General features: G+C 46.6%; 1 protein-coding gene across 1 annotated transcript; it reads left to right on the forward strand.

Moving 5' to 3' along the window:
- Positions 1 to 134: 134 nt before the first annotated feature.
- On the forward strand, positions 135 to 24,439 carry RNFT2 (ring finger protein, transmembrane 2). The gene is made up of 9 exons (XM_065738747.1): positions 135 to 410; positions 2,692 to 3,170; positions 4,143 to 4,219; positions 5,338 to 5,438; positions 7,967 to 8,120; positions 18,079 to 18,228; positions 21,507 to 21,572; positions 22,574 to 22,675; positions 24,207 to 24,439. The coding sequence occupies exons 1-9, from the start codon at positions 328 to 330 to the stop codon at positions 24,339 to 24,341; spliced, it is 1,347 nt and encodes a 448-aa protein (XP_065594819.1). The 5' UTR covers positions 135 to 327; the 3' UTR covers positions 24,342 to 24,439.
- Positions 24,440 to 26,160: the final 1,721 nt, after the last annotated feature.

Consider the following 26,160-nt stretch of genomic DNA (forward strand, 5'->3'; position numbering starts at 1 on the left):
GAGCATGCACTGACCCACGTTACAGCTGGAGCTGCTGTTAGATGTCCTCCAGTTCTCAGCAGACCATGTCGTCATACAGCTGCACGCCCTGGGGAGCTGTGCTGTGCTGCAGAAGGGGGTCTGCCTCCGTCCTGCCCAACCTGGAGACCTGTTTGCCTCTGCTCTGAGAGTTGTTTCTTCACGAGTACACTGAGAAACAGTTGCAGGCCTCTCTTCCAGAGAAGCAAGTGATTGACACCAGCCATGTCACTAGCTGAAGAGGTTTCTCAGCACTCTGGCTTGGTGGATCTCTGTTAGTCACGCTGGGATCGCTGACTGACAGCGTTGATGTTGAGTGTGTTGTGTTTCAAGGTGCTGAGGAAAATGCAGAGACGGCATAGCAGCAACACTGACAGTGCTCCTCCTGAAAGGTACCTCTTCCTCCTTGGTTTTTCCTACCTTTTCCTCTGCAGGTGGCAGTGTTTTGATTTCAGCGTATGGCATGTCTCGTGGTTTTGGAAGACAAAAGAAGTGAGAGAGACATATTCTTCCTGTGCATGGAATATGGCCAGGTTTTCTGCCTGGGTTTAGGGACAACTTTACTTTTCTCTTTCAAGTCAGCTATTGACTGCTGCCAACTACAGTGTTTTGCATTTGGTGGTGCAGTATGGCACGTATGGAGACAGCTGGCTCAGTCAGCAGGACGCTGGGGCTCTGGAAGAGCAACCCACAGCACAGCCCTGCAGGGATTCTGAGCACTACCAGTCCAAAAAGGTCAATCTGTATGAGCAGAGCCTTCATAAAGATTTGGGGTTATTATTTATGTCATCCCAGAATCTCTATCTAGCTTCACGTGTGTGAAAATTTAGGAGCAAAATACTCCTGATTCATTTCTGTAATTGTAACATCAACAAGTGAGGCTTGCCACTCTTGTTGTTCTGGTACTAAATATTCCCTTGTGTTTTCCCTGAGTTAGTGCTGACTCTATTTTTTTCCTGAAGAATAAACGAATCTAATTAATGAGACTGAGGTGGAACTAACAAATTTCATTGCTCTGGCTCAGCTGAGATTGTAAGTGAAAGGTCTGGATCGCAAACAGTCTCTAGATTTTGCAGGTGGAGCTACGTACGTGTCAGTGACACAGGCTGAAGGTTTGCTGACTGTAGAATGAAGTGCTGTTGCCACTGACATTGTGATTTGGTTGACTTCATCGGATTCACCATTTCATCTTTCATATCTTTTAGATATGTCCCTGATTAGTTCCTTCCTGCTGCAAAGTTGTGTATCCTGGTGGTATTGTTGCAGACAGTAGTTTTGTATTTATCTGTAACACTGAGTCCCACCCAGTGCATTCGCGTTCCCAGGAGTAAGCCCAGATCTGTTGTGTTCTGTCCCTGTCTTGTGTATGCATCCCACAGTTGTAACTCTAGGTGTAAAATCCAGGATCTGGTTATTTTGAACCATAGAGATGTGTGTGTTGTCTTGTTGACTTGACTCCTTGCTTGCACCTGTGGAGAGACATTGGGAATGGGGTGTAGCTTTAGAAAACACTATGAGGGCTTTACTTAGTGGGAAGGTATGCCCAGAGGAGTTTGAAGCTGTGCCTGGAGTCAGATGAAAGCAGTGCTCTGTGTCCTGTGAGGAACCTGGGGAGGTTTCTGAGCCCATGGGGCAGAGAGTGAGGGGCCCTATATGTGCCTGCATGTGTTGTCTCATATTGTGACCACTATTTCTAAAGCTGGAAGTCTCCAAAGCTTAAAACCGAGGGAGATGGCAGCTCTGCAACATGCCTTACTTGTGTTCTTTGCCTCTTGCTGTGCTTTATTTATTCTTTACTCTTCTTTTGCAAGTTAGAGAGGTATTTGCTGTCTGCAGGGCATTAAACTACCTAAGGATTCTTTCTACATGTTACTTCTGTTGACTCGTTTCATCCAAACTTCCTACATGTTCAGAACTGTATTCTGGGTTCAGGTGAAGAAAGCGTACTTCCTTTTCATCTTTGGGTGAAGATATCTAGAACTTTCTTTTGGAATCTACCTATAATTTATGCAACAAATTTAGTAAAGGATCAGTGCTGGGATGAATTCTGCTCAGTCCATGAGTACCTCCATGTCTAATTTGCTGAGAACATAAATAATAAACAACTTTTTCATGATTCATGGATATATCTTTAAAGCATTTGTTGGATTAGGGGCACACAGGCAGCTCTCAGCACTTCTCTTTTCCAGCTGACCCTCTCTCTCCTTAGTACTACTGTCAGGACAAACAGTGATCACCCCTAAATAAAGAAGGAATATACTGGGGGCAGGTCAGGGCAGGTCATTTCCCTGAGTTAGCATGATTAATTAGTTTGTGTATAACGTGTCCTTTCTTGGTTGTGCTGTGTGAATTTTTGTGGTCTTTTTTTTGTGTGTGTATGTGTTTCTTTAAATATTAAAATTATTATAGATGTTGAATTAGATGTTAGAAGCCTCATTTATCTGGTTCCTCCAAAGGTGAAGGGATTGTTTTGGGAGCTCTGACCCTCAGAGGAAGGAGCTGATGCACTGTGATCAGTGCTGGCCCCTGGTTCTGCAACTGTGACTTTCCAGGAGCAAATCACATCTGTTATCTGGAGACCTACGATACTGTTGGGAAGGGGCTAGGCAACCAAGAAGTTCTGTGGCACTAATTTTTGTCCAATCCCTTTTCTTTCATCTCCTCCCGCTGCAGAAACCGGAGCCAAACGGTCAGTTCTGAAACTAGCGTGGATGAAAGCGGAGTGTTTGAAAGCCTGAAGGCTGAGTCTTCCTCACCGCAGCAGCTGTTCTCCGGCCTGGCAGGAATCCCCTCAGGAACCATCACAGCCACCCCGTTCCAGTCAGGTTTGGTCCTGGGCTCTTCAGCAGGAGGTGGGGAAGTGTTCATTCAGATGCCAGCCCCGAGGGAGGAGGGAGCCAGCCGCCCAGAAGGAGCCCCGTTTCACCACCGGCAGCAGCCCCATCATTTCCACCACGGCCATCACCGCGGGTCATCCCTACTGCACATGGCGGGGGGGGACCGCCACGGGCACGCTGAGGAAGGCAGTGATGAGCAGGCTGGGACTCCAGCCCCGGCCCTCTCAGAGTTAAAAGCTGTGGTTGGTTGGCTGCAGAAGGGTCTTCCCTTCATCCTGATCCTCTTGGCTAAAGTCTGTTTCCAGCATAAGCTTGGTAAGCAGCTATCCTTTTGTGATTGTAGAGGGACTCGAGGTGGTTAGCAAGTTTTACTGTGCTGTGGTGTCTGATGTGTTTATCCCTATGCAGCGTCTGCAGGTATTCTAGCATGAAGGGGGATGTGTTGAAATGCATGGGATCTGCTTTTTCGCCTGAATACCAATGCAAGCTGTTTTCATCTGCGTTATAACCATCTGTTTCCTATCTTGGCAAGTGGGAGATCCTTTCTATACCTGTTCCTAATCTCTCTTGTAGGAGGAGGATCAAGCCAAACAGCATTGGCAGTTGCAGTTTACAGTCAACATCTTCAGAGTTCCCTTAGGAATATGTCTATCATGTGATGTATGATACACATATCATCTATCATCTATCATAGTTTCTTTATTGGAGCTTGAGCATTTCAGCCCTTCAGCACTCATCTAATCCTCTTCTCTGACACTGTGTGAGATGTCTGAACATCCTTACTCAGACTGGGTGTAATATGCTGAGGGCATCATCGTAGAGAATCCAGTAATGCTAGAGTTTACTCTGCCTGTAGCTGCTGGTATTCCCAAAAACCACCATTATTTATGTCTGCAATATCTTGTTTTTTAAACTTGGTATCCTATATCCTTTTGGTAGTGAGCCCTGTCTCCTAGGAGCTGCTGAACTGCTGCTGTAATATTGTCTTCTAGCTGATTTCTCCTTCGTGGTGCAGCCACAACTTGCAGCACTTCTTTTGTCCCGCTGTTAGGAGAAACTGTACTTGACTGGCTGGCAAATGCTCATTGTGGCACCTTCATGTCAGTTCAGCTTGTATTTGAATTTTGTGAGTCCAGACTGTCATTTTTCAGTTGCTTATTTAATTCCTGGTGCATCCAGAATATTACTTAATAACTGTTTTTCAGAGCTCGAGATGCTGGCATCAGATGGCTTAGGCCTCAAGTTCTTCTACCTAGCTGTATATGCTCACAGTGTCTTTCTCTGCAGGGATTGCTGTGTGCATTGGTATGGCCAGCACGTTTGCCTATGCCAACTCGACACTCCGAGAGCAGGTTGCTCTAAAGGTAAGCACAGCATCTTGCTCTCTTTTGCTCCCAAGCAACATTTCTGTTAGTACACAAAATATCTATATTGGTGTTACAGTCTTCAGTGCCAGCAGAATACTTCAACAGCACCAAAAGAAGAAAACAAGAATTGCTTTTTTTTTTTAAGAAAAAAATAACTTGGCTGGCACAAGCATACATTTATATGTACCAGTAGCAGTGAAATAAAGGTGATACAGTGCTCAATGAACAGATGAATTGCACAATCATGTAATAGATTGCTATTGCCTTGCACTTTGCACCTCTGTCTTTCTAGCACTGTGCCCATTAATCTGCCTGCTTTAAATCTCAACCTAACATCCCTGACTGTTGAGTAGCTACAGATAGCTGAATTCTTAATAAATCTTAATAGGGCTTTTCCTTTCAATTCCCAAGAGCAAAAATTGCTTTCCAAAATTACACAGGGCCAAGACCCACAGCAAGGTCTTCTGCCTTCCAGCTTCCATCTGTAACATTCCTTGTGCTTCAAAATGTGAAATTTGTGCTTCATTGGATCCTTAATTAGTTCTTGAGTCAGAAAGGCATGTCCCAGAACCTTTGTGTATTCAGACAATACCCATATATGCTGCATGAAGCTGTGGGTTATGCTACGTTTCATTTAGCTATGCCTTCCTCTGAATGACTTTGGGTAGATTCGTGAAATGCTCCTTTCACAAAGTGCCATTCCACACAGGTGTAAGCTCAGAGTCAGAGTACAACACATGGAAGTGACTTTCTTTAAACTGTGTCTCAAGCTGCATTTTAAATACCAGGGGAATTTAGGTGTCCCAAGAAAGATCCCATCTTTGAACACTGCGTTCTACAAGCCAGGCTGTCATTTTCACCAGTATGTTTCCATTAGTTTCTCTGAGGTTGCTTTATTTGCAGAGGTTGGGTGAGTGAGAGCCACTCCTGCTTGTGTTTTAAGTGTCTTTACCTCGCAGCCTATTTGTGAGTCTTAGTCCCGTGTAAATAACTTATTACTGAATACTCAATTGCATCCATGTGTCCCCTGGGTTGGCCCTGCATTTCTCAGCTGTCAGAAGCTCAGTGCAGCCCTGGAGACTTGGAATTTATTTCTTCTGCTTTTTGTTGCTCAGGAGAAGAGATCAGTATTGGTTGTCTTCTGGATCTTGGCCTTTCTCACTGGAAACACCCTGTACTTGCTCTACACGTTCAGCTCCCAGCAACTCTACAACAGGTGGGCAGAATTTCTGTTGCATTTGATGAAAGCAGGTGGTAATTGCCAGGGTGGGAAGGAGGAACCCCACTTCTCACTCTTCGGGAGGAAGTGTGAATACTTACTGTGTCTCCTGACTTTGTTAAACCTTTGTGATACCTTTCAATGGAGGAAAAGAATATGCATATCACTTTTATCAGTGGACTGTGCTCCTAGCAGTAAGTGATATAACCAGCTCTAAAGGAGCCAGCTGTGATGACATGCTACAGTTTCTGCTTGAAATACATACACTTGCCATTTTTGTAAGTATCCAAGCAGGTTGGATAGTCTTTCATAACAGGATTTTTGACCACTGTGACCGAATATAAAGAGAAGGTGTCGGAAGCAGATAAGAACAGACAAACTGCTTTGACTTTTCCTGTCATGTTTTCTCTTTGATCTGTACAGCTTTTAGTTTGTTACTGGAAATAAGCTGGAGATGAAGCAGTAGTGTGTTACCTCATGGTACTCAGGGCTTGGAGGCATCTGGATCTCGTGTGATTAACATGGGCTTCACTGTCAAATTCTAACTGAAGCACTTCTCAAATACAGAAAAGTTAATATCCACGGGTTTGGTTCAGTACTATCCCTGCTTACTGTGCAGGAGGACTAAATGACAAATAGGAAGCAAAGATACTTCAGCAAAGAAATATTAGTAGAATAAGTAGGAGGAAACAAAACATTATCGAACCCATCAAACCTAGTCACTTGAGAAAGTAGTTCTGGTACTCAGTTAAAATTGTATGAATTATCATCCCAGTTAGAGCATTATCTGTCACACTGGAGGAAGCTTAGAACTTCAGACTGAAAATATTTTCTGGAGTATACAGTGTGCATAATACACGTCAGTTGGGCTAGACAGCTCTACATTGTGTTTCTTCTCTCGTTTAGTTCACTGCTTCTCAGATTCTTCCCACAAATGCTGCCTGTGCAGCGGAGGAGCCAAGGTCTGCCCACAGCCCTTGTTTCTTCTGGAATTGCTCCTGATGAATTAGGGTTTCATCGTTGGAAAGTTGTGTTTGTAAATGCATCCAAGAAGAGAGAGAGAGGAGAGGTTATGCGTGTGTGGGTCAGAATGAGAGGTGGTGAGCTGTGGGATAATCTCCAGGCAGTTGATGGGAGACACAAAAGAGGTATGGCAGAAAGGTGTGAAGGTGCTAAGAAGAAATTTATTGCACCATAGGGAAGCAGTGTGGTTTTAGGAAGCAGATTAAGGTTAAGCTCATGAATGGAAATAGTTTAAGATATAGGTCTCCCAAAATAAAAGGGTTTCAGCAATCTTTGACCATCCTACACACTGTTTAGGAACATCGTTTATTAACAGTGAACAGTCTCAGCAATGGCTTCACTGGAAAACTCCTTTCTTGCAGGAGCTGTGTTGGTGCATGGTGTGGGGACCTGTGCCCATTCACAGGCCAGACCTCTGAAGTTAGAAATAATTGTTTTGGTTTTTTCTTCTTTCTCATTTATTTTTTATTTCCTGATTTACTTACTCTTTACTCATTTCTAGTACGTAAGTAGTAGTAAAGTCTCTGATTCTGTTTTTGTTTTAGGGTTTAATTTTACCTGTTGTGCTGTGCCCATGTTGTGAGTATTTTGAATTCACACCCAGGCTTTTCCTTCTGGGTTGTTTATTTTACCTTTCCATTTTTTTAATGTTTTAATTTTTATTTTTAAGTTTTTGCTTTCTACTGTGAGGCTTTGGTAGGTAAGTATTGTGAACAGGAATCCTATTTTTTCAGTCTGAGTAGAGTCCAGAACTCATTGCTGCTCAAGTCAATAGTTCCTGCTCATGGCTATGTGAAGTTGTGCTGTCCTGGACTCCCCTTCTTTAAAGACCAGACGTTCAGCCCAGTCAGTAGCATTATGTAAAGGCCACTGCCTTTCTGGAGCTTCGGTTCAGTTGAGAGTTGCTAACTAATACAACCCAGTGAGCCACTGACAGAGCATGACCCTCCTGAAGTCCTAAGCTTTCTGATGTAGTTCTGTCTAGTACTGTGCTTCTTTTGTCACCCACTCATTTCACATGCACAGCTTTAGAGACTGTTGCTCCTAAGGTAGCTCTACCTGTAGCAAGCTTGCTTCACTGTAGGAAAACACAGAGGTCTTAAATTTGGCCGTGAGTTTCCTGTCCAAGGAATCATAACTACTGATGACCAAGACTTCAAGGGAAAGAGGACTAGAGGCACTGTTGTTAGACCAAAGGCTCTTTATTTTTTAGTGTGGATTGCAGGTTTTAGACCTTGAAATCTCAGAAATGGATTTTGTACATGTTTGGGTCCTGTGATCTGAAAGCAGGGAAACCTGCTGGCCTCAGTAGAAATGGACAAGAGGCCCAGAGGAACCGTGGGACTCATTTGTGTGTCTTATTGCTGTTGCCCTTGAGAACTTCACTGAAGTTCATTGGAGTTCCTAGGCCACCTTTGGCCACTGGTGGGTAGAGCTGGTATCAAGAAGCCTAAATGAGATTCTCCTTGTTGGTGTTTGAACCTTGTTGTCATACTTTTCAGCCTTATATTTTTGAAGCCCAACATTGAGAGATTGGACTTTTTCGACCTGATGTGGATCGTGGGGATCACAGACTTTGTGCTGAAGTATCTCACCATTGCTTTGAAATGCCTGATTGTTGCCCTGCCTAAGATCATCTTAGCTGTCAAGTCCAAGGTAAGAGCTTCTTCCCTTCTGGATCCATAGATGTGTATCTTTGGTAATCTGTTATCTTTACAACATGTGTATGGCCAGAAATGTCCAGTGGGAGGGCAGAAATAAGAAACCTTCTGATAAAAGTTCAGCACAGTCATCTGGGCAGTAGGTTTTGGGTTCCGAAAAACACAGACCTGAGCAGGCCTTTGGCAATGCCAGCAAGTGATTGAAGTCTGGAGAAAGGTAAGCATTGCTTGAGAAGGAGTAAGTGCTAGCAGTGAGATAACTGCTTTTCTGCTGGATGCTGCTCGGAGCCCTGTTTTCTGTTTTCTTGGTCAATATGTATTTTTGAGGCACAAATTTCTTATTAACAGAAAGAAATTGCAAACCCTCATCTTCTTGACTTTCCACTTTGGGTCAAAAAGGTAACTATTAAATTGAAGCTACTGATGCCACGCAAGGGAACGATGGTTCCAGTCATAGTTGAGTAAATATTTTAATTAAGCAATTAAAATACTTCAACATGTACAAAATCACATGCACACCAGGCCTAACATTTTAAACTTTCTCACTGAGTGTGCACTGTTTGTATTTGGTAAAGTAACTTTCTGGCAGCTGTTGGTATGAAAGGCACTACGTAGATGTAGATATTATCATTAATCGATGAAAGTCTCAGGCAGGGCACTTAAGGGGATATCTAAACTAGGAATAGTTTTGCTTACAAATGACATGGGTGGCAGGGGAGTTGAGCAGTTTGTTCCTGCACAGCAGGGCTGTTTGAGGTGGTTATTAATTTATTTCTGGCAATTGTCCAAGTCCTCTTTTTTTTTTTTCCTTCTTCTTCAATTATTATTATTTTATTTGGGGAGATTAATGTGCTAGGTCAGAGCGTAATCCAGCTCGGGGAGGGGAGGAAAAAATGATGTGAATAGTCTTCCCAAGATAAATGGCAGCATTGGAAAAGGTTCACAGCCTTTGCTTGCTTGTCTGAGAGCTATCCCAAGTACTCATTAATCCTTGTCGGGAGAGAAGAAAGAGAAGGGGGCTTTATTTGCAGCTACAGTGGGAGGCTGGTAAGATCACATCTGTCAAGGGCCTATAATGACTCAGAGCACAGATGCTTCATTTTTTAATACCTTTTTCTGGATAGCAATACTTCTCACTTTTTTTAAGTCTCTTTTTGTCTTAGGATGTTGTTGATGGTCTCACTGTCCCTTGACATCTGAGACTGCTGTTACCTACTGCTACAGATCTGGATTCAGGTTTTAGCATGCTCTCTACACTGCGTCCATTAAGCCAACCGTTGATGAGATCCTGTGTAACAAATTAACCAAGATCAAACTGAGATGGGGGAGCTCCAAGAGAACCCCAGGATGCCACAGTAACTGGTAACCATGTACCCGGGCTCTTTCCCAGAACCCTCATCCTGCTTGCTTCTACAAGCCAGCACAGTACTGCTCATCGTATTTCTCAGGTGACTTCTTTTTATCCCCAAATCAGCTTGTTCTGAGTTAAAACAGTTCTGCTGCGCTTTAGGCATTGACCAAATTCTTACCAAGGCATTTACCACCTCCTGTCTGAATGTTTACTGGGTACAAAGTTATTGTCTTCCTTCCCAAAAGCTTGTATTAGCATTTGTGCTGGAAGCCTAGCCTATGGTTTGTCAACTGGATGGCTGCTCCTTAATCACAGCAGATAGCAAGCTGTTGGGGAAATACATCTGAATGGTAGAGCTGTAAGGTTGTGGGCTTTTTTTTCCCTACAGGAAGTATTCACCAAGGGCCTCTCTGTGGATAAAAGTAGCCAGAGCAGCAGCCTCTGGCTCCTTATTATGCAAGTCCTGAAGTGGGATTGCTACACCGTTAGGGACAGAGTTCAGAGCAGCAGTATTTGGGATAGGGGTATTTAATCTTGAATTTCCTTGCATTATCTTCTTGCCGGCAGTAGTAGATGATAAAGCTTGCCAATGGGTGGAATACTGGGGGCTTTGATCATGCCATGGTCAGCTTCTGAGCAGGCTCTTCAGATGTTCCTTGTCTGGGAAGTTCAAAGGCACTTTGAAAGCTAGTCTGGCTTTTCATTCTGCTCCTTGAGATTCTAGTCTTCTCTGTTATATAGTTTTTACTGATGCCTGCATTGTTTTTCTAATGTGATACATCGCCTCTCAGTGTCACTCTCTTAAATCTCTTCTCCATATCCACTGTGACTGAAGCAAGATCAGATTATGTTATTCCTTTTGTACACTGAAACCTTTGTATGTCCTCTCAGTCTTCTCTATAGAAGAAACAATTTGAGTCTTTTCTCAGACTCATTTGTTCCAGATCTTTGTTTTTCTTATGGTTCTCTGCTGGACTCTCTTTGGTGTCTCTTTAATGATTTGCACCCCGTGTTTTACAGACCATTTCTCTGTTCTGTCAAGGTGATTTGGAATTATGATTCTTCCTTCAAGGTATTTCTCAGTTTAGCCTCAATGGTACATTTGATAAGCCTTCTTGTTTCTATCATTAAAGTCATTAATGAAAGCAGTGAGTAGTATTAAACTCCTCAGATGCACCTTTTTGTTTGGACACTGAAAAACTATGGCTAGAACAGTTCTCCCAGTCTCAAGTATATGGTCATGAATTCTTAGTATGGCCCCATCACAGGAAGGGCAGCATTTGGTTAAGGTGACTCAGTAACCATTTGGATCCAGTACAGATTTAGAAGGAAAAAGTAGAGGTTTCCCACTGGCAATGGGAATGAGTAACAGAATGAGTTAGGTTAGAGGAGACCTTGAAGATGATCTAGTTCCATCCTCCCTGCCATGGGCAGAGTTGCCAACCATCAGGTCAGGCTGCACAGGGCCCATCCAACCTGGCCTTGAATGCTTGCAGAGTTGGGGCATCCACAGCCTCTCTGGGCAACCTGTTCCAGTGCTTCTTCACCATCTGAGTAAAATATTTCTGCCTAACATCTAACCTCAATCTCTCCTTTTAGTTTAAAGCCATTCCTCCACGTTCCTATCACTATCAGACCGTGCAAAAAGTCTCTCCCTCCTGCTTGTAAGCTCCCTTCAAGAACTGAAAGGCCGCAGTGAGGTTTCCCTGTGGCCTTCTCTTCTCCAAGCTGAGCAAGCCCAACTCCCTCAACCTTTTTTATAGGAGCTCCATCCCGTTGGTTGTCTTTGTGGCCCAATTCTGGACCCACTGCAGCTGCTGAAGGACAGCCTGAAGCTTCACCATCTTTGGAATGAAATTTACTAAAGCATGAACTTTAGTTGTAACTGAGAAAAAACAAGTTAACATTAAGAGGCAGAATAAGAGGTTTGTCTTTTCAGTTTGAATACAGATGGTAGTAAACATTTTGGGCCCAGAAAAGGTTGACCGGAACCAAAACAGTATTCATAGCAGTCTTCATGCTTTGCATTCAAGCAATGTCTGCCCAGAGTTTTCCAAGCTTGAATATCTTAGACACAGAATATCTTTGCAGGTGTCCCCACCAGGGGAAGAATGAAAATGGAAAAATATCCCAGAGTTTCAGCAGGTTCCAAACTAGCCTGGAAAAACAGAGGTGCCAAGAGAGTCTGGGACTGCAGTCAGGTGGGAATGCAGAGAAAGAGTAGCTCGTGCATAGCAGAAAAAGGTGACAGAAAAAGGAAAGTAACCCAAATCAGAGTCAGATCTCGTACCTCTGCATTAGGGTTTGGGGGAGAAGGTGCATATCTGTGCTAAAAGGTGTCCCTTCACCCCAAGAGCTGAGTTGCACCCTTCAAAGCTGAGTGCAAGTTTTAATAGCAGCTGGGCTTACCATTTCCTTGGAAGGGGGGCTTGGCTCCCACCCTGCATATTGAAGGCTGCCCATTAAAATAAGCAAATAAGATCATTTGGTTCAATATAAAATGAATTGAAGTAAATTAAACTGCAGGAGCCATGTGGCCCGCAGCAGCCTTCATTGTTGTGCACACGTAAATGGCAGCTTTTCATTTTCACTGCTAAGGAATGACAGCTTGAGGGGGGTGGAATTAAAAATAAGGAAATAAATAATAAAAAGACATTTGCCAAAGATTTCCGTTTAGGAAATCCCAGGTGCCTGCAAGTCTCCCATCCCCTCCTCATGGTGCTGTCAGCAATCTGAGCTGATATCCTGGGGAGTGAAGACTAACATGGGGGTAGGGTAGAGAAAGAATAGCAGAACAAAAGAACTGTGTAGGAGCCTGAGATAGACAGGGGGGAAAGGCACGTACCAAGGACACTGTTGCCCAATGGTTGGTGAACAAAGAAGGCCCTAAGTAAGAACTTTCATTGCGTGTTCTGTACAGATGCTCAGCCCACTTACAAAAACACCAGGGAAGCCCAGGGCTGTGTGCCTAGAAGGCTGGAAATACACGAGGAAAACATTTGTTGAAAACATAGCACGAAATTACTGTTTGAGTAAATATTTGTCCATCAGGTTTGAAAGATGAATCTGGATGTTGCAAATGAGTTTAAGTCCAGGGTCGTACTGGCATTACTCATGTGAGATTTGTTCTATAGACTGTTCAAGTTGCATCAGTGGCAAGTGCACGAGCGGGCACTGCTGGCTCCTCACTGCATCTCTGGGAATGGTTGCTTGTTCATTTTTGGTTGGTTCATTTCATATGCGTAGTTTTGTTTGGGTTTGTTTGTTTGTTTGTTTTTCCTTTGTGTACCATCTCAGGAAAAAACTCGGTCTGTGTGTGACAGCCATTCTTGGCATAATTTTGCACTTGGACTTTGGGCCAAATACCCTTTTCAGGTGCACCCTAAGTTTTCTGGATGGTTACAGCTTTATCATGGAAACTGGCTTAATTTAGAGTAGCCCCAGTGCTCTTCCATGTAAGAATGGAGCATGAGGTCTGTAGTTACTTTGGTTATCATGTCACCACCTGTTTCTGTCTCTGTGAACAGCCATGTATAATTAGACAATTATTGTATGGAAAAGGAGCACAGTGGTTAGGATTTTCAGCATCCTGCTTCCATTTTCCATCAGAGCTCAGCACCGTGAGATACTGTGGCTCAAAATCTTGGGACCCAGCCTCTCACTGGTCAGACTGACCCTTCCTTTCCCACACACATGATTTGCACGTGCAGAATTCTTAAGTCCCTTGAACACCTAGCTCCTCTTGCACACTGCATTCCTGTAGAACAGCCCATCACATAGAACAGGTCCCTCTGGATCATGGGGAAGGAGGAGCAGCTTGCTACTGCCATACAGTTCCTCCAGGCTGCAGCCTCTTCCAGAAGGCTTACATTAAGTGGGAAGATGCCAGAGAGAGATTGTGTTAGTTGCAATAGCGATGGCAACAGCCTAATACCTGCTGCAGCCCCTCTTTCATCATAGGGCTGAGTACCCATCACTCATTTTATAAGAAGCTGGTGTAGTACCTTTCTCTGTTGTAGGGGAAAAAAAACGATTGCTTGGAATGTTTGTGTTCTCTAGATGCCGCTCATTGAAAATATGGAGGCATTAAAACAAGTACAAACTGGGAGTAGGAACATAAGCAGTGTGGTACAAAAAATATCCAAGTGTGGTCTTCCAGTTCCTTGTCTGTGTGGTTCCCAAGTTAATCCTAATCTTCTCTGTCAGCGTGGCTAAATTGGTGTGTCTAGATAGGTGTTATGCTCTCCTTGATGATCCTGAATGCACTGTGGGAGAAACTCACTCAGAAATAGATTCACTCTGCTTGGAGAACACAGACCATTGCACCTCTACAGCCACAGGAAGCGTGTGGTGGTTCTGTGAAGAATTCCCTCTCGTGGCCTGCAGCAGCTTTAAGATGAGATTTGTTAAAAAAGAAAGAACTATGTGCTGAGAAACTGTGACTCTTTCTCCCTGACAGGCTCTGAATCACTGCTACATAACTAAAGAAGCACCTTCCAAGTTTAAGCTTCCCAGTTTAAGTTGTCCAAGGTATGACTGTCAGAAGTGCTGTACACTAACCATGAAGATCTCCTAGTCCCTCTAGACCCACTTTGGAATTGCTTCTCATTAGCCTTGCATGGATTTTCACCAGCATCCTGTGTGTCACGGTGCTGCTTACTGCTCCTTCCTTAAACTGGCAATATGATCTGAAATCTCGGCAGAGTCTGCTCCCCTCTGATCCAAATTGCCAGCAGGTCTCGAAGTTTTCCCAGCATCTTCCTGCCTCAGTATATGTCCTAATGCTACTGGCAGCAGAACAAGTGAGACTTGGAACTTCCCCCAAGTGCTAATCACAACTTGCAGTTGCCTCATTGCAACTTCTCTCACTTCTTTTACATCCTGTTTTAATTCCGCGGTGTAAAACCTTAGCGTGCCTCTCTCCATTTCCTTCTGTGGAAGCACATGCATGCTTATGCAAAGCCTTATGTCAAACGAGAGCCCAAAGTCAGTGCTTGGTTAGGCTATGTGGGAATTAGCATCGCTTCTGCAGCTGTAACGAGCCCCCCTTTGGTTGTGTATATTGTGATTGATTTTTTTAATTATGTGATTTCATGTTATTTTTCTGTAAGACCTCTTCATCCATCACCAGACGTGGTATGCTGTACCCCACAGGTGAAACGAGGGGGTACACTGTTGTAGAAACTGGGAAGTGCATAGTGAGCAAAGAGGGCACTGGAAGAACAAGAGTGCTCTGCAGGTTAAAGTCGAATGCTACGCAGAATTAAATCCCATCCTTTTCTTTGCCAATTAATTCCTATGTGATGGTAGAGAAACTGCTTGCAGCTGCAAACTGAAATCTGGTTTCACATTTAAAGGTAATGCGATCTGTAAATGTCAGTGCTCGAAAAACCCTAAGCCCAGGCATCCCAGCTTGGACACTGAAACAGTTTTACCTTCACCTTAGTCCTTCAGCATCTCAAATTTTCTTTTAGAAAAAGCAGCTACTAGCTGTCCTGTGCACCAGCCAGCGCTGCGAGCGAGCAGCAAGCATCATAAAAACACAGAGGGATCCTTGGCCCTTTTCTGCTCAGTAGGCTGCCTCTGCAGTACGATGTCTGCCTTTGCTGTGACCCGGCAGAGGTTGAGCAGTGTACTTTTCACTCACTCAGCCTGGTGCTTAACGAGAGCTGAGCAGAGACTGTTCTGGTGCCTGACTCCACGCAACAGAGCTGAGATTCTGTTCGTATCCCAGTGAGTCTCTGCAGTCCAGCCCGGCAGTGGGCTTGCTCCCAAGCACTGCATCCTGCACAGCACAGACATGCATCACACTGCATTCAAGAGAAGGTTCCCAGAGCTGAGCGCTTAGGTTTTTGTGGGTTTCTGTGAAATAAGAAGTCACCTGAAGGAGAAGCAGCCCTTGCCTTGCCTCCAGCCATTGTTCCCAAGATCTGTAGAGGAGAAATAGTTGTATTCACGCTTAATAGAACACGCAATTCCTCCTAATCTGGATGAAGAGCAGCTGAAGTTCAAGATTTCACACAAAGTGTGGCAGGAAAAAAAATATTTAGCTCAGAAAACTTCAGCCAAGAAATAACAGAGCTGAAGAGCAGAAGGCAGAAAGGAGTACTGAGTGCACTTACAGATGATGGGTGCTGCGTGCAATGGTTTCCTTCTATCAGAAGACTGTATTTTGCTGCTGAAGTTGTAGGTAACAACCTTGTTTTCAAAGCTTCTGGCTCAAAAGACCACACTTATCCCCAGCACGGCCCTCTGCAGAATTGCTTCTATTTCCTTGGCACTTTCTCTGCTTAGAGAAGGGTGTTCTCTGTGCTGAGATGCCTGACAAGCTCCATCTCTGTAAACATTTGCTGTAGCACTAATTCTCAGTGCTGCTCTGCCGTCCTTGTGCTGCTTGCCCCTTCTGCAATCACTGAGCTACCATAGGCCTCTCCTATCGGCCAAGTGGTGGTGGGAGCAGGCAGTGGAAGCGTGCCTCCATCAAACACCTCCCTGCACTGTGGTGAGGGTGCTAAGCAAGGCTGGTGCATGGCAAGCTGCAGGATCACATCATAGCAGGGAGCAATCAGTGAAGCTTTGTGAAGGGGCAAAGTTTTGTGGCCGGAAAACCTGGAGTTTTGTCACTCGTGGCACATTCATCTCAGAGCCCTGCAGCCAGTGGTGCTGCGGCCTCAGCTGCTTCAGTTTCTCTTTCAGTGAGAAGAGTTTGAGTTCGCCCTGATTTCAGGCTTCAGAGAACAGAGCTCACAGATGTCCCCAAATCCATCTGATGCAACAGGAAAGCAAGCAGTGACCTGGCCCAGCCCAGCCTGCCTGGGAAGCAAGGCCGAATGAAAGATGCTGAGCCCGGCAGGAGGAAGCAAGCAGCTTGCAGCCTGGAGCTTGCCGGTGGCTTTCATCAGAGCTGGCTGAGGAGGGGGAGGCGAAGGGAAGGAGGTGACAGCGCAGTCATTAGCAGGCTGCGACCCTCTGTCACAACGGCTCCAGAAATAACCGATGATTGTATCGAGGCACGAGGCAGCGTAGAGCCCTCTGTGCTAATATAATAAATTGCTTGATTCCAGCCCCCAGATTGTTGCCGTGACATTTTTGCTACGTGATGCCACCTGGGATTAACGAGGAGGAGGGAGTGGGGGGAAAGGAAGAAAACAGCCCAGGTCCGTTAGCAACTGCTGGTGTGACCTCACTCCCTGTCCCGGGGGGGATATGAGATCATGAGAATGCCAGAGCTCTCCGAAGGATTCGATTTGCTGGGTACGGAGGGATGGCCGCCGAGTGATCTCATCCCCCTGCCCCCGGGAAGGGCGCTGGCTGCCGCTGTCCCGCTGGGTGCCGGGTTGATCCCCACCGCACACCTCGGTGGTCGCTGCTGACCCGCGCTGACATCACCGATGGCAGTGCTAACTGGGACCGTGCAGCAGAATTCCAGGGGAATTTCCCCCTTCTCCCTGCTACGATCGAATGGAAGCTGACATTAAAATATCTCTTCGGGCTGGATAATGTCATTACACTTCAAGCGCAGTCCTGGGACCACAGCTTGAACTGACTTGCTGTGCTGTCACCACGTCTCCCTCATAGACCCTGTGGGGCAGAATGAAAGTATTATTGAGGCCAGCAGTCCCCCTGCCCCCCCAGTTTCTACCTTAAGGTCCTCAGGAAAGTTTGCCTCGCTGCGTTTGTGGCATTAGGGATTAGGGATACTGGGATAAAGTTTGCTTTAGCAACTCTTCGTTGTGCTGCAGCCATAACTCAGCCTTCCCCGTTCTGCAGATAGGATTGCTTCACAGAATGCCAGGGATTGGAAAGGATCATCTCATCCAACCCCCCTGCCGGAGCAGGAACACCTAGATTAGGGCACACAGGAGTGCCAACAAATTTGTTGCAGGTATTTTGCATTTAGCAGATGACAGCCATAGGAATCCCATGGTGCACTGTGTGGAGACTTCTCTGAGTTCTGGTTCCTGTCTGTCTGAATCCGAGAAACAAAGGGTTGGGAAAGGGGAAGGAGGAGAGGAAAATGTGGCATCTTAGAGTCTAACATGCTTTTCAGAGCCAGTGTGCTGTAAATATTGCAGTACCTGAGTGGTAATGGAAGGATGCTGGCAAATAGACAATTGGATTCTTTGGGGTGATCTGCAAAGCTGTCACGAAGATTGCTGTCACCCCGCATTTAAATCTCTGCTCCTTCAGAGGATGTATAGCTTGAAAAAGACCTGTCTTGTTTTCCTCTTCTCATTATTGACGGTATATCTACATTTTCTATATGTATCCCCTGTAAGCTGCTAACGTGCTGTAGTGCTGTGCAGATATGTAAGAGGATAGGCACTCGTAGCATGCTCTAAAAGCTTCAGATTCACAACTTTAAAATAGTAGTGGGATGAGTCAAAGAGTGAGAGGAACAACAAGAAACGCTGCAGTTATCCATTGTGGGCCCTGGGTTAGATGGCCACAAAGATAACTGCATCTCACGAGTCTTTGCCCTGGGTAACAGTGCACAGGTGAACACAAGTCCATACACTTCAAGCCTTGCACCTTTTAAATGCTCTTCTTTGGATTTCCTAGTACTGATCACCTCTCCTTTTTTTTTTTTGTTTTTTTGCAGGGGAAGTTTTATCTGGTTATTGAAGAGCTGAGCCAGTTGTTCCGATCCCTCGTCCCCATCCAGTTATGGTATAAATACATCATGGGAGACGACCCCTCCAGCAGTTACTTCCTAGGTGGGATCCTGATCATCCTGTACAGCCTCTGCAAGGTGAGCAGCACCTCATTAATCAGCAAGAGCAGAGCTAGAAGCACAGCAGAGGGGGAGCAAGGCACCTCTGGATGTTGCCACTGCTAGGCAGGAAGGGAAGCTGCAGCAGCTGGGGGCAGCCCTGTGCTTCAGCTGCCAAAACTTTCTGCTTCAGCACTATGGGCATCGGTGAGCTGGAGGGAGAAGTGTGACTGCTCAGGCAGTGTTGCATCAGGCTGATGAGCTCATTGCTGCTCTCTCACACTGTCTGTTCTGTGAAGGCTGGAAGAGAATGGCAGTGGAGCCGTGGGGGGCCGGTATCAGAAGAGAGCTTCTCTGTCTCCAGGCGTGTAGATTCAGTGCAAGGATGGATTGCTGCAGTTAAATGTTTCTCTCTAAGCCTTCCTCTGTCTTGTGGGAGAGAGCAGGTATTCTGTTACAGCACTGAGTGCAGCAGGCAGATTAAGGGACTTCCAGCTCCTGCTTGGATAAACAGGCACTTCTGGCCCCATTCTAGGGGCTGGCGTCTCTGAGACAAGTCGAGGTCCTCAGTGACAAACAAATGCAGTTGATGTTTGCTCAAAAATAACATTCTGCCTGTACAGCCATAAGTGAATAAGTGTGACTTTATGTAGACGTGTCATGTTATGTGACAAGTCTTGTTATGCCGGGGCAGGGCAGCAGCTGAAGCAAACAGATGCACCGTTACCCATTTCCCCAAGGAGATCCAAGTAAGTCTGGCTCACTGCAACACTGATGCTTATCTCAGCATGTGAAAAAGGGACTGTGGGGCAGTCTGACAGGGGCAGACTTCAAGTGATCTGTCTGCCATCCCTGTTTGTGCAGGAGAAGGGGCACCTGTGGAGGGGCTGCTGTCCTGCACTCCTGTGTGCTGTTTCTTGCACCTGGAGCAGTGGGGACCTGCTTGGCAAGGAGGGGAACCAAGCAGAGCGCAGGCAGCAGGACAGGGCTGGTGTGTCCCATGTCAGTGTGCAGCAGCAGCTCAGGGCAGCACATGTGTCCAGGTTAAGAGCAGACAATGACTGAAAATGAGAGAGAGGAGCAGGAGCAGTGGGAGCACACTCCCAATACAGGTCATGTAATACTAGGGACGTGCATCCCCTCTACTATCCCAAGAGTTGCAGGTCTCATTCCTTGCCTGAGACGCTGAAAATACACCCAAAGGAGTTCACATTAGCAAAGCCACAAACCACATTAGAAAAACCACAGCAGCCAATTTGGCACTCAGACCTTTTGTACATCTGGCAGAAGGCCAGGGCTGGGTTGGGGCTGCGTCCCCTTTGCCCACACGAAGCTCAGTAAATAGTGTGAGCAGTGGGAGCTGTCTGAGTGCTCTGACCGGACCGCGTCAATGGAAACCTCTGGGTTTAGCAGATGTTTGTAAGTAAAGGCATTGAGCTCTTACAGTTCCTGAACAGAAGCACCAACTGAGGGTAGGAGCAATGCTGGAAGAGATGACCAAGTGGTATGACAGTGTTTGCTTTCAATTCTGTCTCAGGGATGTACTCTTCAAACTAGCAATACTACAGCTGCTCTTCTCTTGACAAATTAGAGCACTCGCTGGCTGTGAGCCTGATTTGCAGTCCGCCTGCTAGAAGAATGATGGGTGCAACTCAGACTTCAGTGCATGGGATATTAAAGGGACTCATAGGACATCTTATGGGGGTACAGGTGTATGGGAACTGTTGAATCACAGCCTGAACCACTGATGGATCACCTGAGGTGAGCACTGAGTCAGCCATGGGAGCACAGGTGAAGGCAATGCACCTGTGTGACCAGAAAGGGTGGAGCCTGGCTCCACCTCTCCCAGACCCCATTTAAGGGCTGACCACCACTGGGAAAGGATCTCTTTCTGGAGATCTCTTCTTTGAAATTTCCTACTGCGAGCCCAGGACATGGATGAGCATTTTCTTTTATTTTGATTGTCTCTTTCCTTTATGATGATCTTTCTAACTGTGCTGTCTGTAACATATCTTGGCTACAATACTGTTTGGCTTTATTAATTCAGTTAATCATACAACAGGAAACTGGAAGAAAAATAGAGAAGAGGAAACAGGCTGCAAGAACAGGACACACCAGAGCAAAGGCATTCAGAGCTGTGTTATAAACATGGCAACCAGAAAAAGCTGTGGGCTGTGCTGTGGGAGGGGGCTGATCCCTATCCTTGTTAGAGGAGAAAAAATCTGTAGCAGTCTGCAGCCTCAAGTGCTAGCTGCTGACTGGAAGCATTACTGGAAGGACCCTGGGAGCTCTTTACATGCTGACTGGAAGCATTATCGGTGCCTTCATTTGATTCCACGTCTATTGTATGATGATCTCATTGGCATTCCCTGCAGTGAGCCCACTTAATCATGCTCACACACCAAAAGAAAAAAAATAAGAAAGCCAAGCCCAGGGATTTTGGTGCATCTGTACTGCTAGTCCACTGCCAGCCCGTGCCTTCTGCATCCCTGCTCTCTGAGCTCCTCCTCACCCGGGTTAGAAGTGCAAGCACCCTGTTAGATCTGGCCTTTCTCTGACTAACGCAGAGCTACTCTCTGCCCAATTATTTCTTCTTATCTAGTTTATAGAGCTCTGCCAGCAGGTAGGGAAGATGGCAAATCAGATTAGGTTTTCAGCCCTTTTAGTAGTAGTGCTGTGTCCTCACTTGCCACTGTTTCCTTTCTTGCTGCTCCTCTATATGTTTGTAGGGAGCTTATCATCCATCCTTTCCCACACTTCTGTACTACTTTGCCAGGCTGTAAATAACTGCATCTTGCAGTCTTTCTTCAGAAATAAGTTTCTGCAAGCCTTACTTTCTGCCCTTTTCTGATTTGTGGTACTGGGATCTCATTTCCTTTCTGGCTTTTAAGGCTTCTTTAGGTGAACAGGAGCAAGCCAGGCCTTAGTCCTGCTTCTCATTCCTCTTCTCATTCCTGAGGTCTTCCTTGGTGGTATTTAATCACTGCTCTCCCTCCAGCAGGACGGGCAGTTCCCACTCCTTCCCTAACACTATGTGGCAGATCCTTGCAGCCCTGGAAATCCTCTTTTCCCAGAGGCTGAGGAAAGCCATTTCCAACTCTTTCACCTTCCCCTCCCTCTCTCTCAAGCTTGCTATGCTGTTTTCTTGCCTTATTTCTGAGCACCCTCTGTTCTTAGGGTGGGAAAGGGTCTGTATTAGGGCGGGCATGTTACCCTACAGCAACTGCTCCTCTTTCTGCCCTGTAAAGTTCCAGAGTTTGAGTTGTGTGCATGCACGTGTTATGAAAAATACCAGCTACTGAATGTCTCTGTTGCAGTCTTTTGACATCTGTGGCCGCCTGGGAAGTGTCCGAAAAGCACTGAAGGTCCTTTGTACCCCACAGGTAAGTGGTCATCTGTTTCACAGGTGGAGCCTTCATACTAATGAGTTGAAAATAGCTCAGTGTATCAGAATCATAGTCAAAAAAGTATGCTGGCCCATGGCTGGATAAGTGGGTGTCCCTCTTGTTGGGGAGGTGGGGAACCTTTCTGCCCTGTCCTGGCTGTGATAGAGAGAGCTGGAAGCCTGGCCTGCCCGGTCTGAGTGGGAGCCCACCGACACAGGGCTTCACTAATTTGGCAATACTTTGAGCTGCAACATGGGGGGAAGATTTTAAAGCAGTGGATGCAGTGCATGATGTGTGTTGCCATTCAGAGGAATGCTGCAGTGCATGGAAATTCCCCCCCCCCCGTGTAGTGTTGTGCAGTACTGATGTTCAGATCTGCTGCAGTGAAACACTGCCATTTGTATTTTAAAGTATTAAAACCAAAGAGGTAGGGGGAGGGGATGTAACATTGTGGAAGTTTGATAGAGTTCACCTTGCTTGTCCGGTGGGTTTGTGCTGGTCATTCCTCCTCAGCATATTTCCATTTCCCTGATGATATTGCTTCTCCTCCTTAACACTATTTACCTTCCACATCCTGGAAAGGAGAAGTGGGACACCCCTGTGTGCTGCTGCTGTTAGTTTTTTCTGTTGTCTGCCTTGCTCACAGTAACACCTCCCACCATCTAAACACCTCTGCAAATGATGCTGAATTAATCCTTTCAGCTCCCTGTTGAGCTCATTAAATTTCATTATCATTACTCTGCAAGTGGAAATGCTAAAAGATGGAGCTGGCTCGAGGGGGAAACAAGGCAGGACGTGGGACCCCAGGCTCCCTGGGTTCTGCGTGCTGGTTCCAAATCTCTCTTCCCCACACACAGTGGAGTAGCACCACTTTCCTTCCCACACCATGCAGGAAATCTGTGTGTGGCAAGTCCTGTGTGTATTCTCAGGAATGAACCAGGTTATCTTCAGACCTTTTGTCAGTGCTTTTTTTTTCATTTCCCTGTTTGTCCTAACAGACCTATGGGGCCCGTGCCACCAGCCAGCAGTGCAGTGAGGCAGGTGACATCTGTGCCATCTGCCAAGCAGAGTTCAGGGAACCTTTGATCCTTATGTGCCAGGTAAGGCCCTGAGCTTTGCACGTCACATTCCCCTGCTGGCATTTCCTCAGCTAGGGAGAGGCTCAGCCAGCCCAGGCAATTCTGGAAGCTCTTGCTGGGCCCTCTTGGATATAGGATATTTATTGGATGTATACTGGATTTGGGATATCCCATTCTAGGTAGCCAGTGATTCATGATAGCTGAGCCATATGAACTCCGCTCCATGGGGTCTGATTACAGCTCTTGAGATGGAGGTCAGCCCTGCAGTCCCACTGAACAGCTGGCACGTGCTGCAGGAGGGGCACAGATCCAGAACGCTCATGTTAGGCTGTGTTCATGCTGGTGCAGCACCAGACTCTGAACATCTGGCCAGGAATAAAAGTAGAGCTGCATGTAGAAGTTGGTCACCCCTGGCAGTGGATGGGAGCTCTTCTGTTTCTCATTTGGTAAACATTGGCAAAACCTACAGTGTGAGAGTGGCATGCTCCAAGTAATGCATCCGTCCTAACCTGGTGCTGGTACAACCTGTGGCAGACACGGTGCTGCTGGAGGCAGCTGGAAGCACTGCCTGCTGCTGAGGCTGGTCATGCTCCCCTCAAAATTTGCCTTCAGTTGCTCATCGTATCCTGGTCAAGCTTTGTCTGTTGGGATGAACATCTGTGTCGTGGAGATTGTGGATGCATGCAGGGAAAACTTGATGGAACACATGCTCCCTTGTCAGCAGAAAGATCTAGAGCCCTTTGCTGAAGAGCTCTCACACTCTCGTGCATTATAACAGGTTTCAGGTTCAAGCAAGCCACTCACCTGTGCACCAAGCACGCTTCTTTCTATTCTGTGAACATCTGTGCAGATGTTACCATGCTGTAAGCCCCAGAGGAAGCTGTTTTTTGCATATGCTTGTTGAGAGCTGATACTGCTGACTCTGTGTGTATTGAGAAGGCCTCAGCTCCTAACTGCGTTCCCTTTCCCTGTTCCTGCTCCTCCAGGCTGGGAGAATAGCTGGGTTGTGTGCTGGCCCTTGATCCCCCTGGTGACACCCAGGAAAGAGGGAAGGGGCTCTGTGGTGGAAGTGGATGTGAGAGAAGATAAGGGGTGAAAACTGAGTGTTGTATAGAAGGGGAAGTTGGAATGTGGAAGCTACTGACCAGGACTGGGCTCCGAGAGCAGAAACAAATGCTGTAAGGGTGAGGAGGAAGAAAGGAGGTTGTCTGAGCAAAGCAAAGGGTTGTAAGCTAACCCAGTGTGTTGGGGGTGCAAACAGGGTAAAGGGGAGCTAAAGTGAAAGTCTGTTTCTATTCTCAGCTATTTCAGTAGAGCAAATTTCTTAGACTCTTCTAATCCTTTCTAGAGATAATAATATTAAGAGAATGTATCCTTACCTTTGGGCAAACTGATGTACTAATGACACGGGGATTTGTTTTTCCTGTGGCCTGAGGACTGCTAGCTGGCTTCTCTTTCCCCATGAACCTAAATGGTGCTGTGGGGCATGCACACGTAGGGGCGAGCACAGACCTGCTGCCCATGGCATGACAGTGCCCTTTTGTCTCTGCAGCACGTGTTCTGTGAAGAATGCCTCTGCCTGTGGTTTGACAGGGAGAAGACCTGTCCCCTCTGTCGTTCCGTCACAGTAGAAACCCTGCGCTGCTGGAAGGACGGCACCACCTCTGCTCATTTCCAGGTGTATTAAAGCCAGCATGTAGCACCCAACAGAATGGCGTGCGTGGAGAGGAGGAAGACCAGGATTGACCCCATGCCCTATTTTAGCCACCTGCTTGTTCTCTCTCTCCATCATCAATTGTTGGTAGCCAGAAAAGTCATCCTCAAAGGCAAGGGAGATGTGTTGTGCTGACCTCTGTGGCCAAGCTACGGCCAAGAATTGTTCTTGAGCTTACGTGGTTAGAAACTGATCGGTGTGTTCCCTTTTTCCTATCCTTCTAGTAGAGGTAAACACTGCATGTAGGAGGGTGTACTGCCAGTCCTCACCGTGTGTAGCCTGGTCCACTGGAAAAAAGCTGTTGTTCTCTGGCTGTAACTTCCCTGAGTTTGCAACCTAGCATTTCACAGCTGCTGTTACGTTACCTTTGAGAACTCTTCCGAACCACTCTTTAGAGCCATGATCCCAAAGACTGTTCTGGTGGTTGGAGACATGTCATGTCCCAGTGCCCGTGTTTCTGTGACTGCTTCACGTTTGTGTGTGCTGTTTTGCCATCTTCTCGACATCTCCAGGAGCTCTGTGCTGGCAGAGCTGCAGCTCATGCTTTCCTTGGGAGAGCTTTTCCTCTTTAGTTTTCCTGAGGGGCTTTCTGATTTCCTGGCAGATTCAGAGAGCCGTGGGGGGTGAAGAGAGAGTAAAGCCAGGTTTGAGTTGAATTCAAGGTGCTAACCAGGCCGACCTCACAAGTGAAGGTGCACTGCACTCCCCAGCACAGCCTCAGTGCTCACTGCTTTGTGCTCCAACCTGCCTGGTCCAGAAGTGCTGGTGCAGTGCAGAGCCCGGGCAGCCCTGCTGCAAGCAGGAGGGCTGGGCCTTGCCATGCACAGCCCCTGCAGACTGCTGCCTGGAGGGTGGGAGTGTACAGGAGCAGCTGCATTGCCCTGACAGCCAGCCTGGTTCCTATCCAAGCTGGTTTGCCTGCCTGAGAGGTGCAGGCTTCGTTCTAGCTCTTTAAGGAGATGCTTTGAGTTGTTGTCAGGAGAATTAGCACTCTTCACATCTGAGGAAGAAGAGATTGCTGCAGTTTCCACTGCTGCTGAGTGTGCTGCAGGAGCAGCTGCATGCAAACAGAGGTGCTGTTCCTTTGCTGCACAGCCTCTCTGGGCGAGGAGCACAAAGCAGGAGGTGTCTGATTGGGCTCTGTGGCATCTCCTGTGCTCACTGCTATGGAAATGGCCGTAAGGTTACCATCCTACTTGAGTGGAGTATCAGGAAGAGCTGTACCTGCGGGACATGAGCCCCTGCACAGGCACTGAGCCGCCTTCCCCTCCTGCTGCGGAGCTCCACCGGGAGAATTAAAGCACGCAGCAGCTAATAGTAACAGGATTGAGGCTTGACATTCTGTTGCAAAGAACGGTTAAGTGTGGCTGGAGGAGAGGCAGAGCCTGAGCAGGGGGGGCAGCTCGCACCTGCTGAGGGGTACAGGGAAGCGGAGCAGCAATAGCTGTGGTTTTTGTAACGTACTTTGATTCCTATCACACCCATCCGGTGAAAGTGGAAAAGCAAGGTGAGAATTCAGTGTCCGTCTCCATGGGGCTCCGGGGTGAGGATGGAGAGCTCAGGAAGCAGCAAAGCTCTGTGCCCGCGCTCTGCACTGCAGCCCCATGCACCCTGCAGAGTGGGAACCGTGGGCCACAGGGATGGGGTGGCACCCGTTCTGATGGCAGCTCACAGGGAGCATCTGTGGGTTCGTGTGGAAGGAAATCATTCTCAAACTGTAGAGCGAAAATAAAAACCAGAGCTTTTTTTTTTTCCATTGAACAGTAGTTTTTCTTTTTTTTTTAATAAAGTC

This window comes from Cyrtonyx montezumae, unplaced genomic scaffold, assembly GCF_038088225.1.
Source record: "Cyrtonyx montezumae isolate F1298 unplaced genomic scaffold, pur_monq_1.0 scaffold_23, whole genome shotgun sequence".
Taxonomy (NCBI): Eukaryota; Metazoa; Chordata; class Aves; order Galliformes; family Odontophoridae; genus Cyrtonyx; species Cyrtonyx montezumae.

Coding starts and splice junctions, on each gene's coding strand:
- RNFT2 (XM_065738747.1), top strand. CDS start 328: ATGTTGAGTGTGTTGTGTTTCAAGGTGCTGAGGAAAATGCAGAGACGG. Junction 3,171..4,142: donor CTGTTTCCAGCATAAGCTTG/GTAAGCAGCTAT, acceptor CTTTCTCTGCAG/GGATTGCTGTGTGCATTGGT. Junction 22,676..24,206: donor CTTTGATCCTTATGTGCCAG/GTAAGGCCCTGA, acceptor TTGTCTCTGCAG/CACGTGTTCTGTGAAGAATG.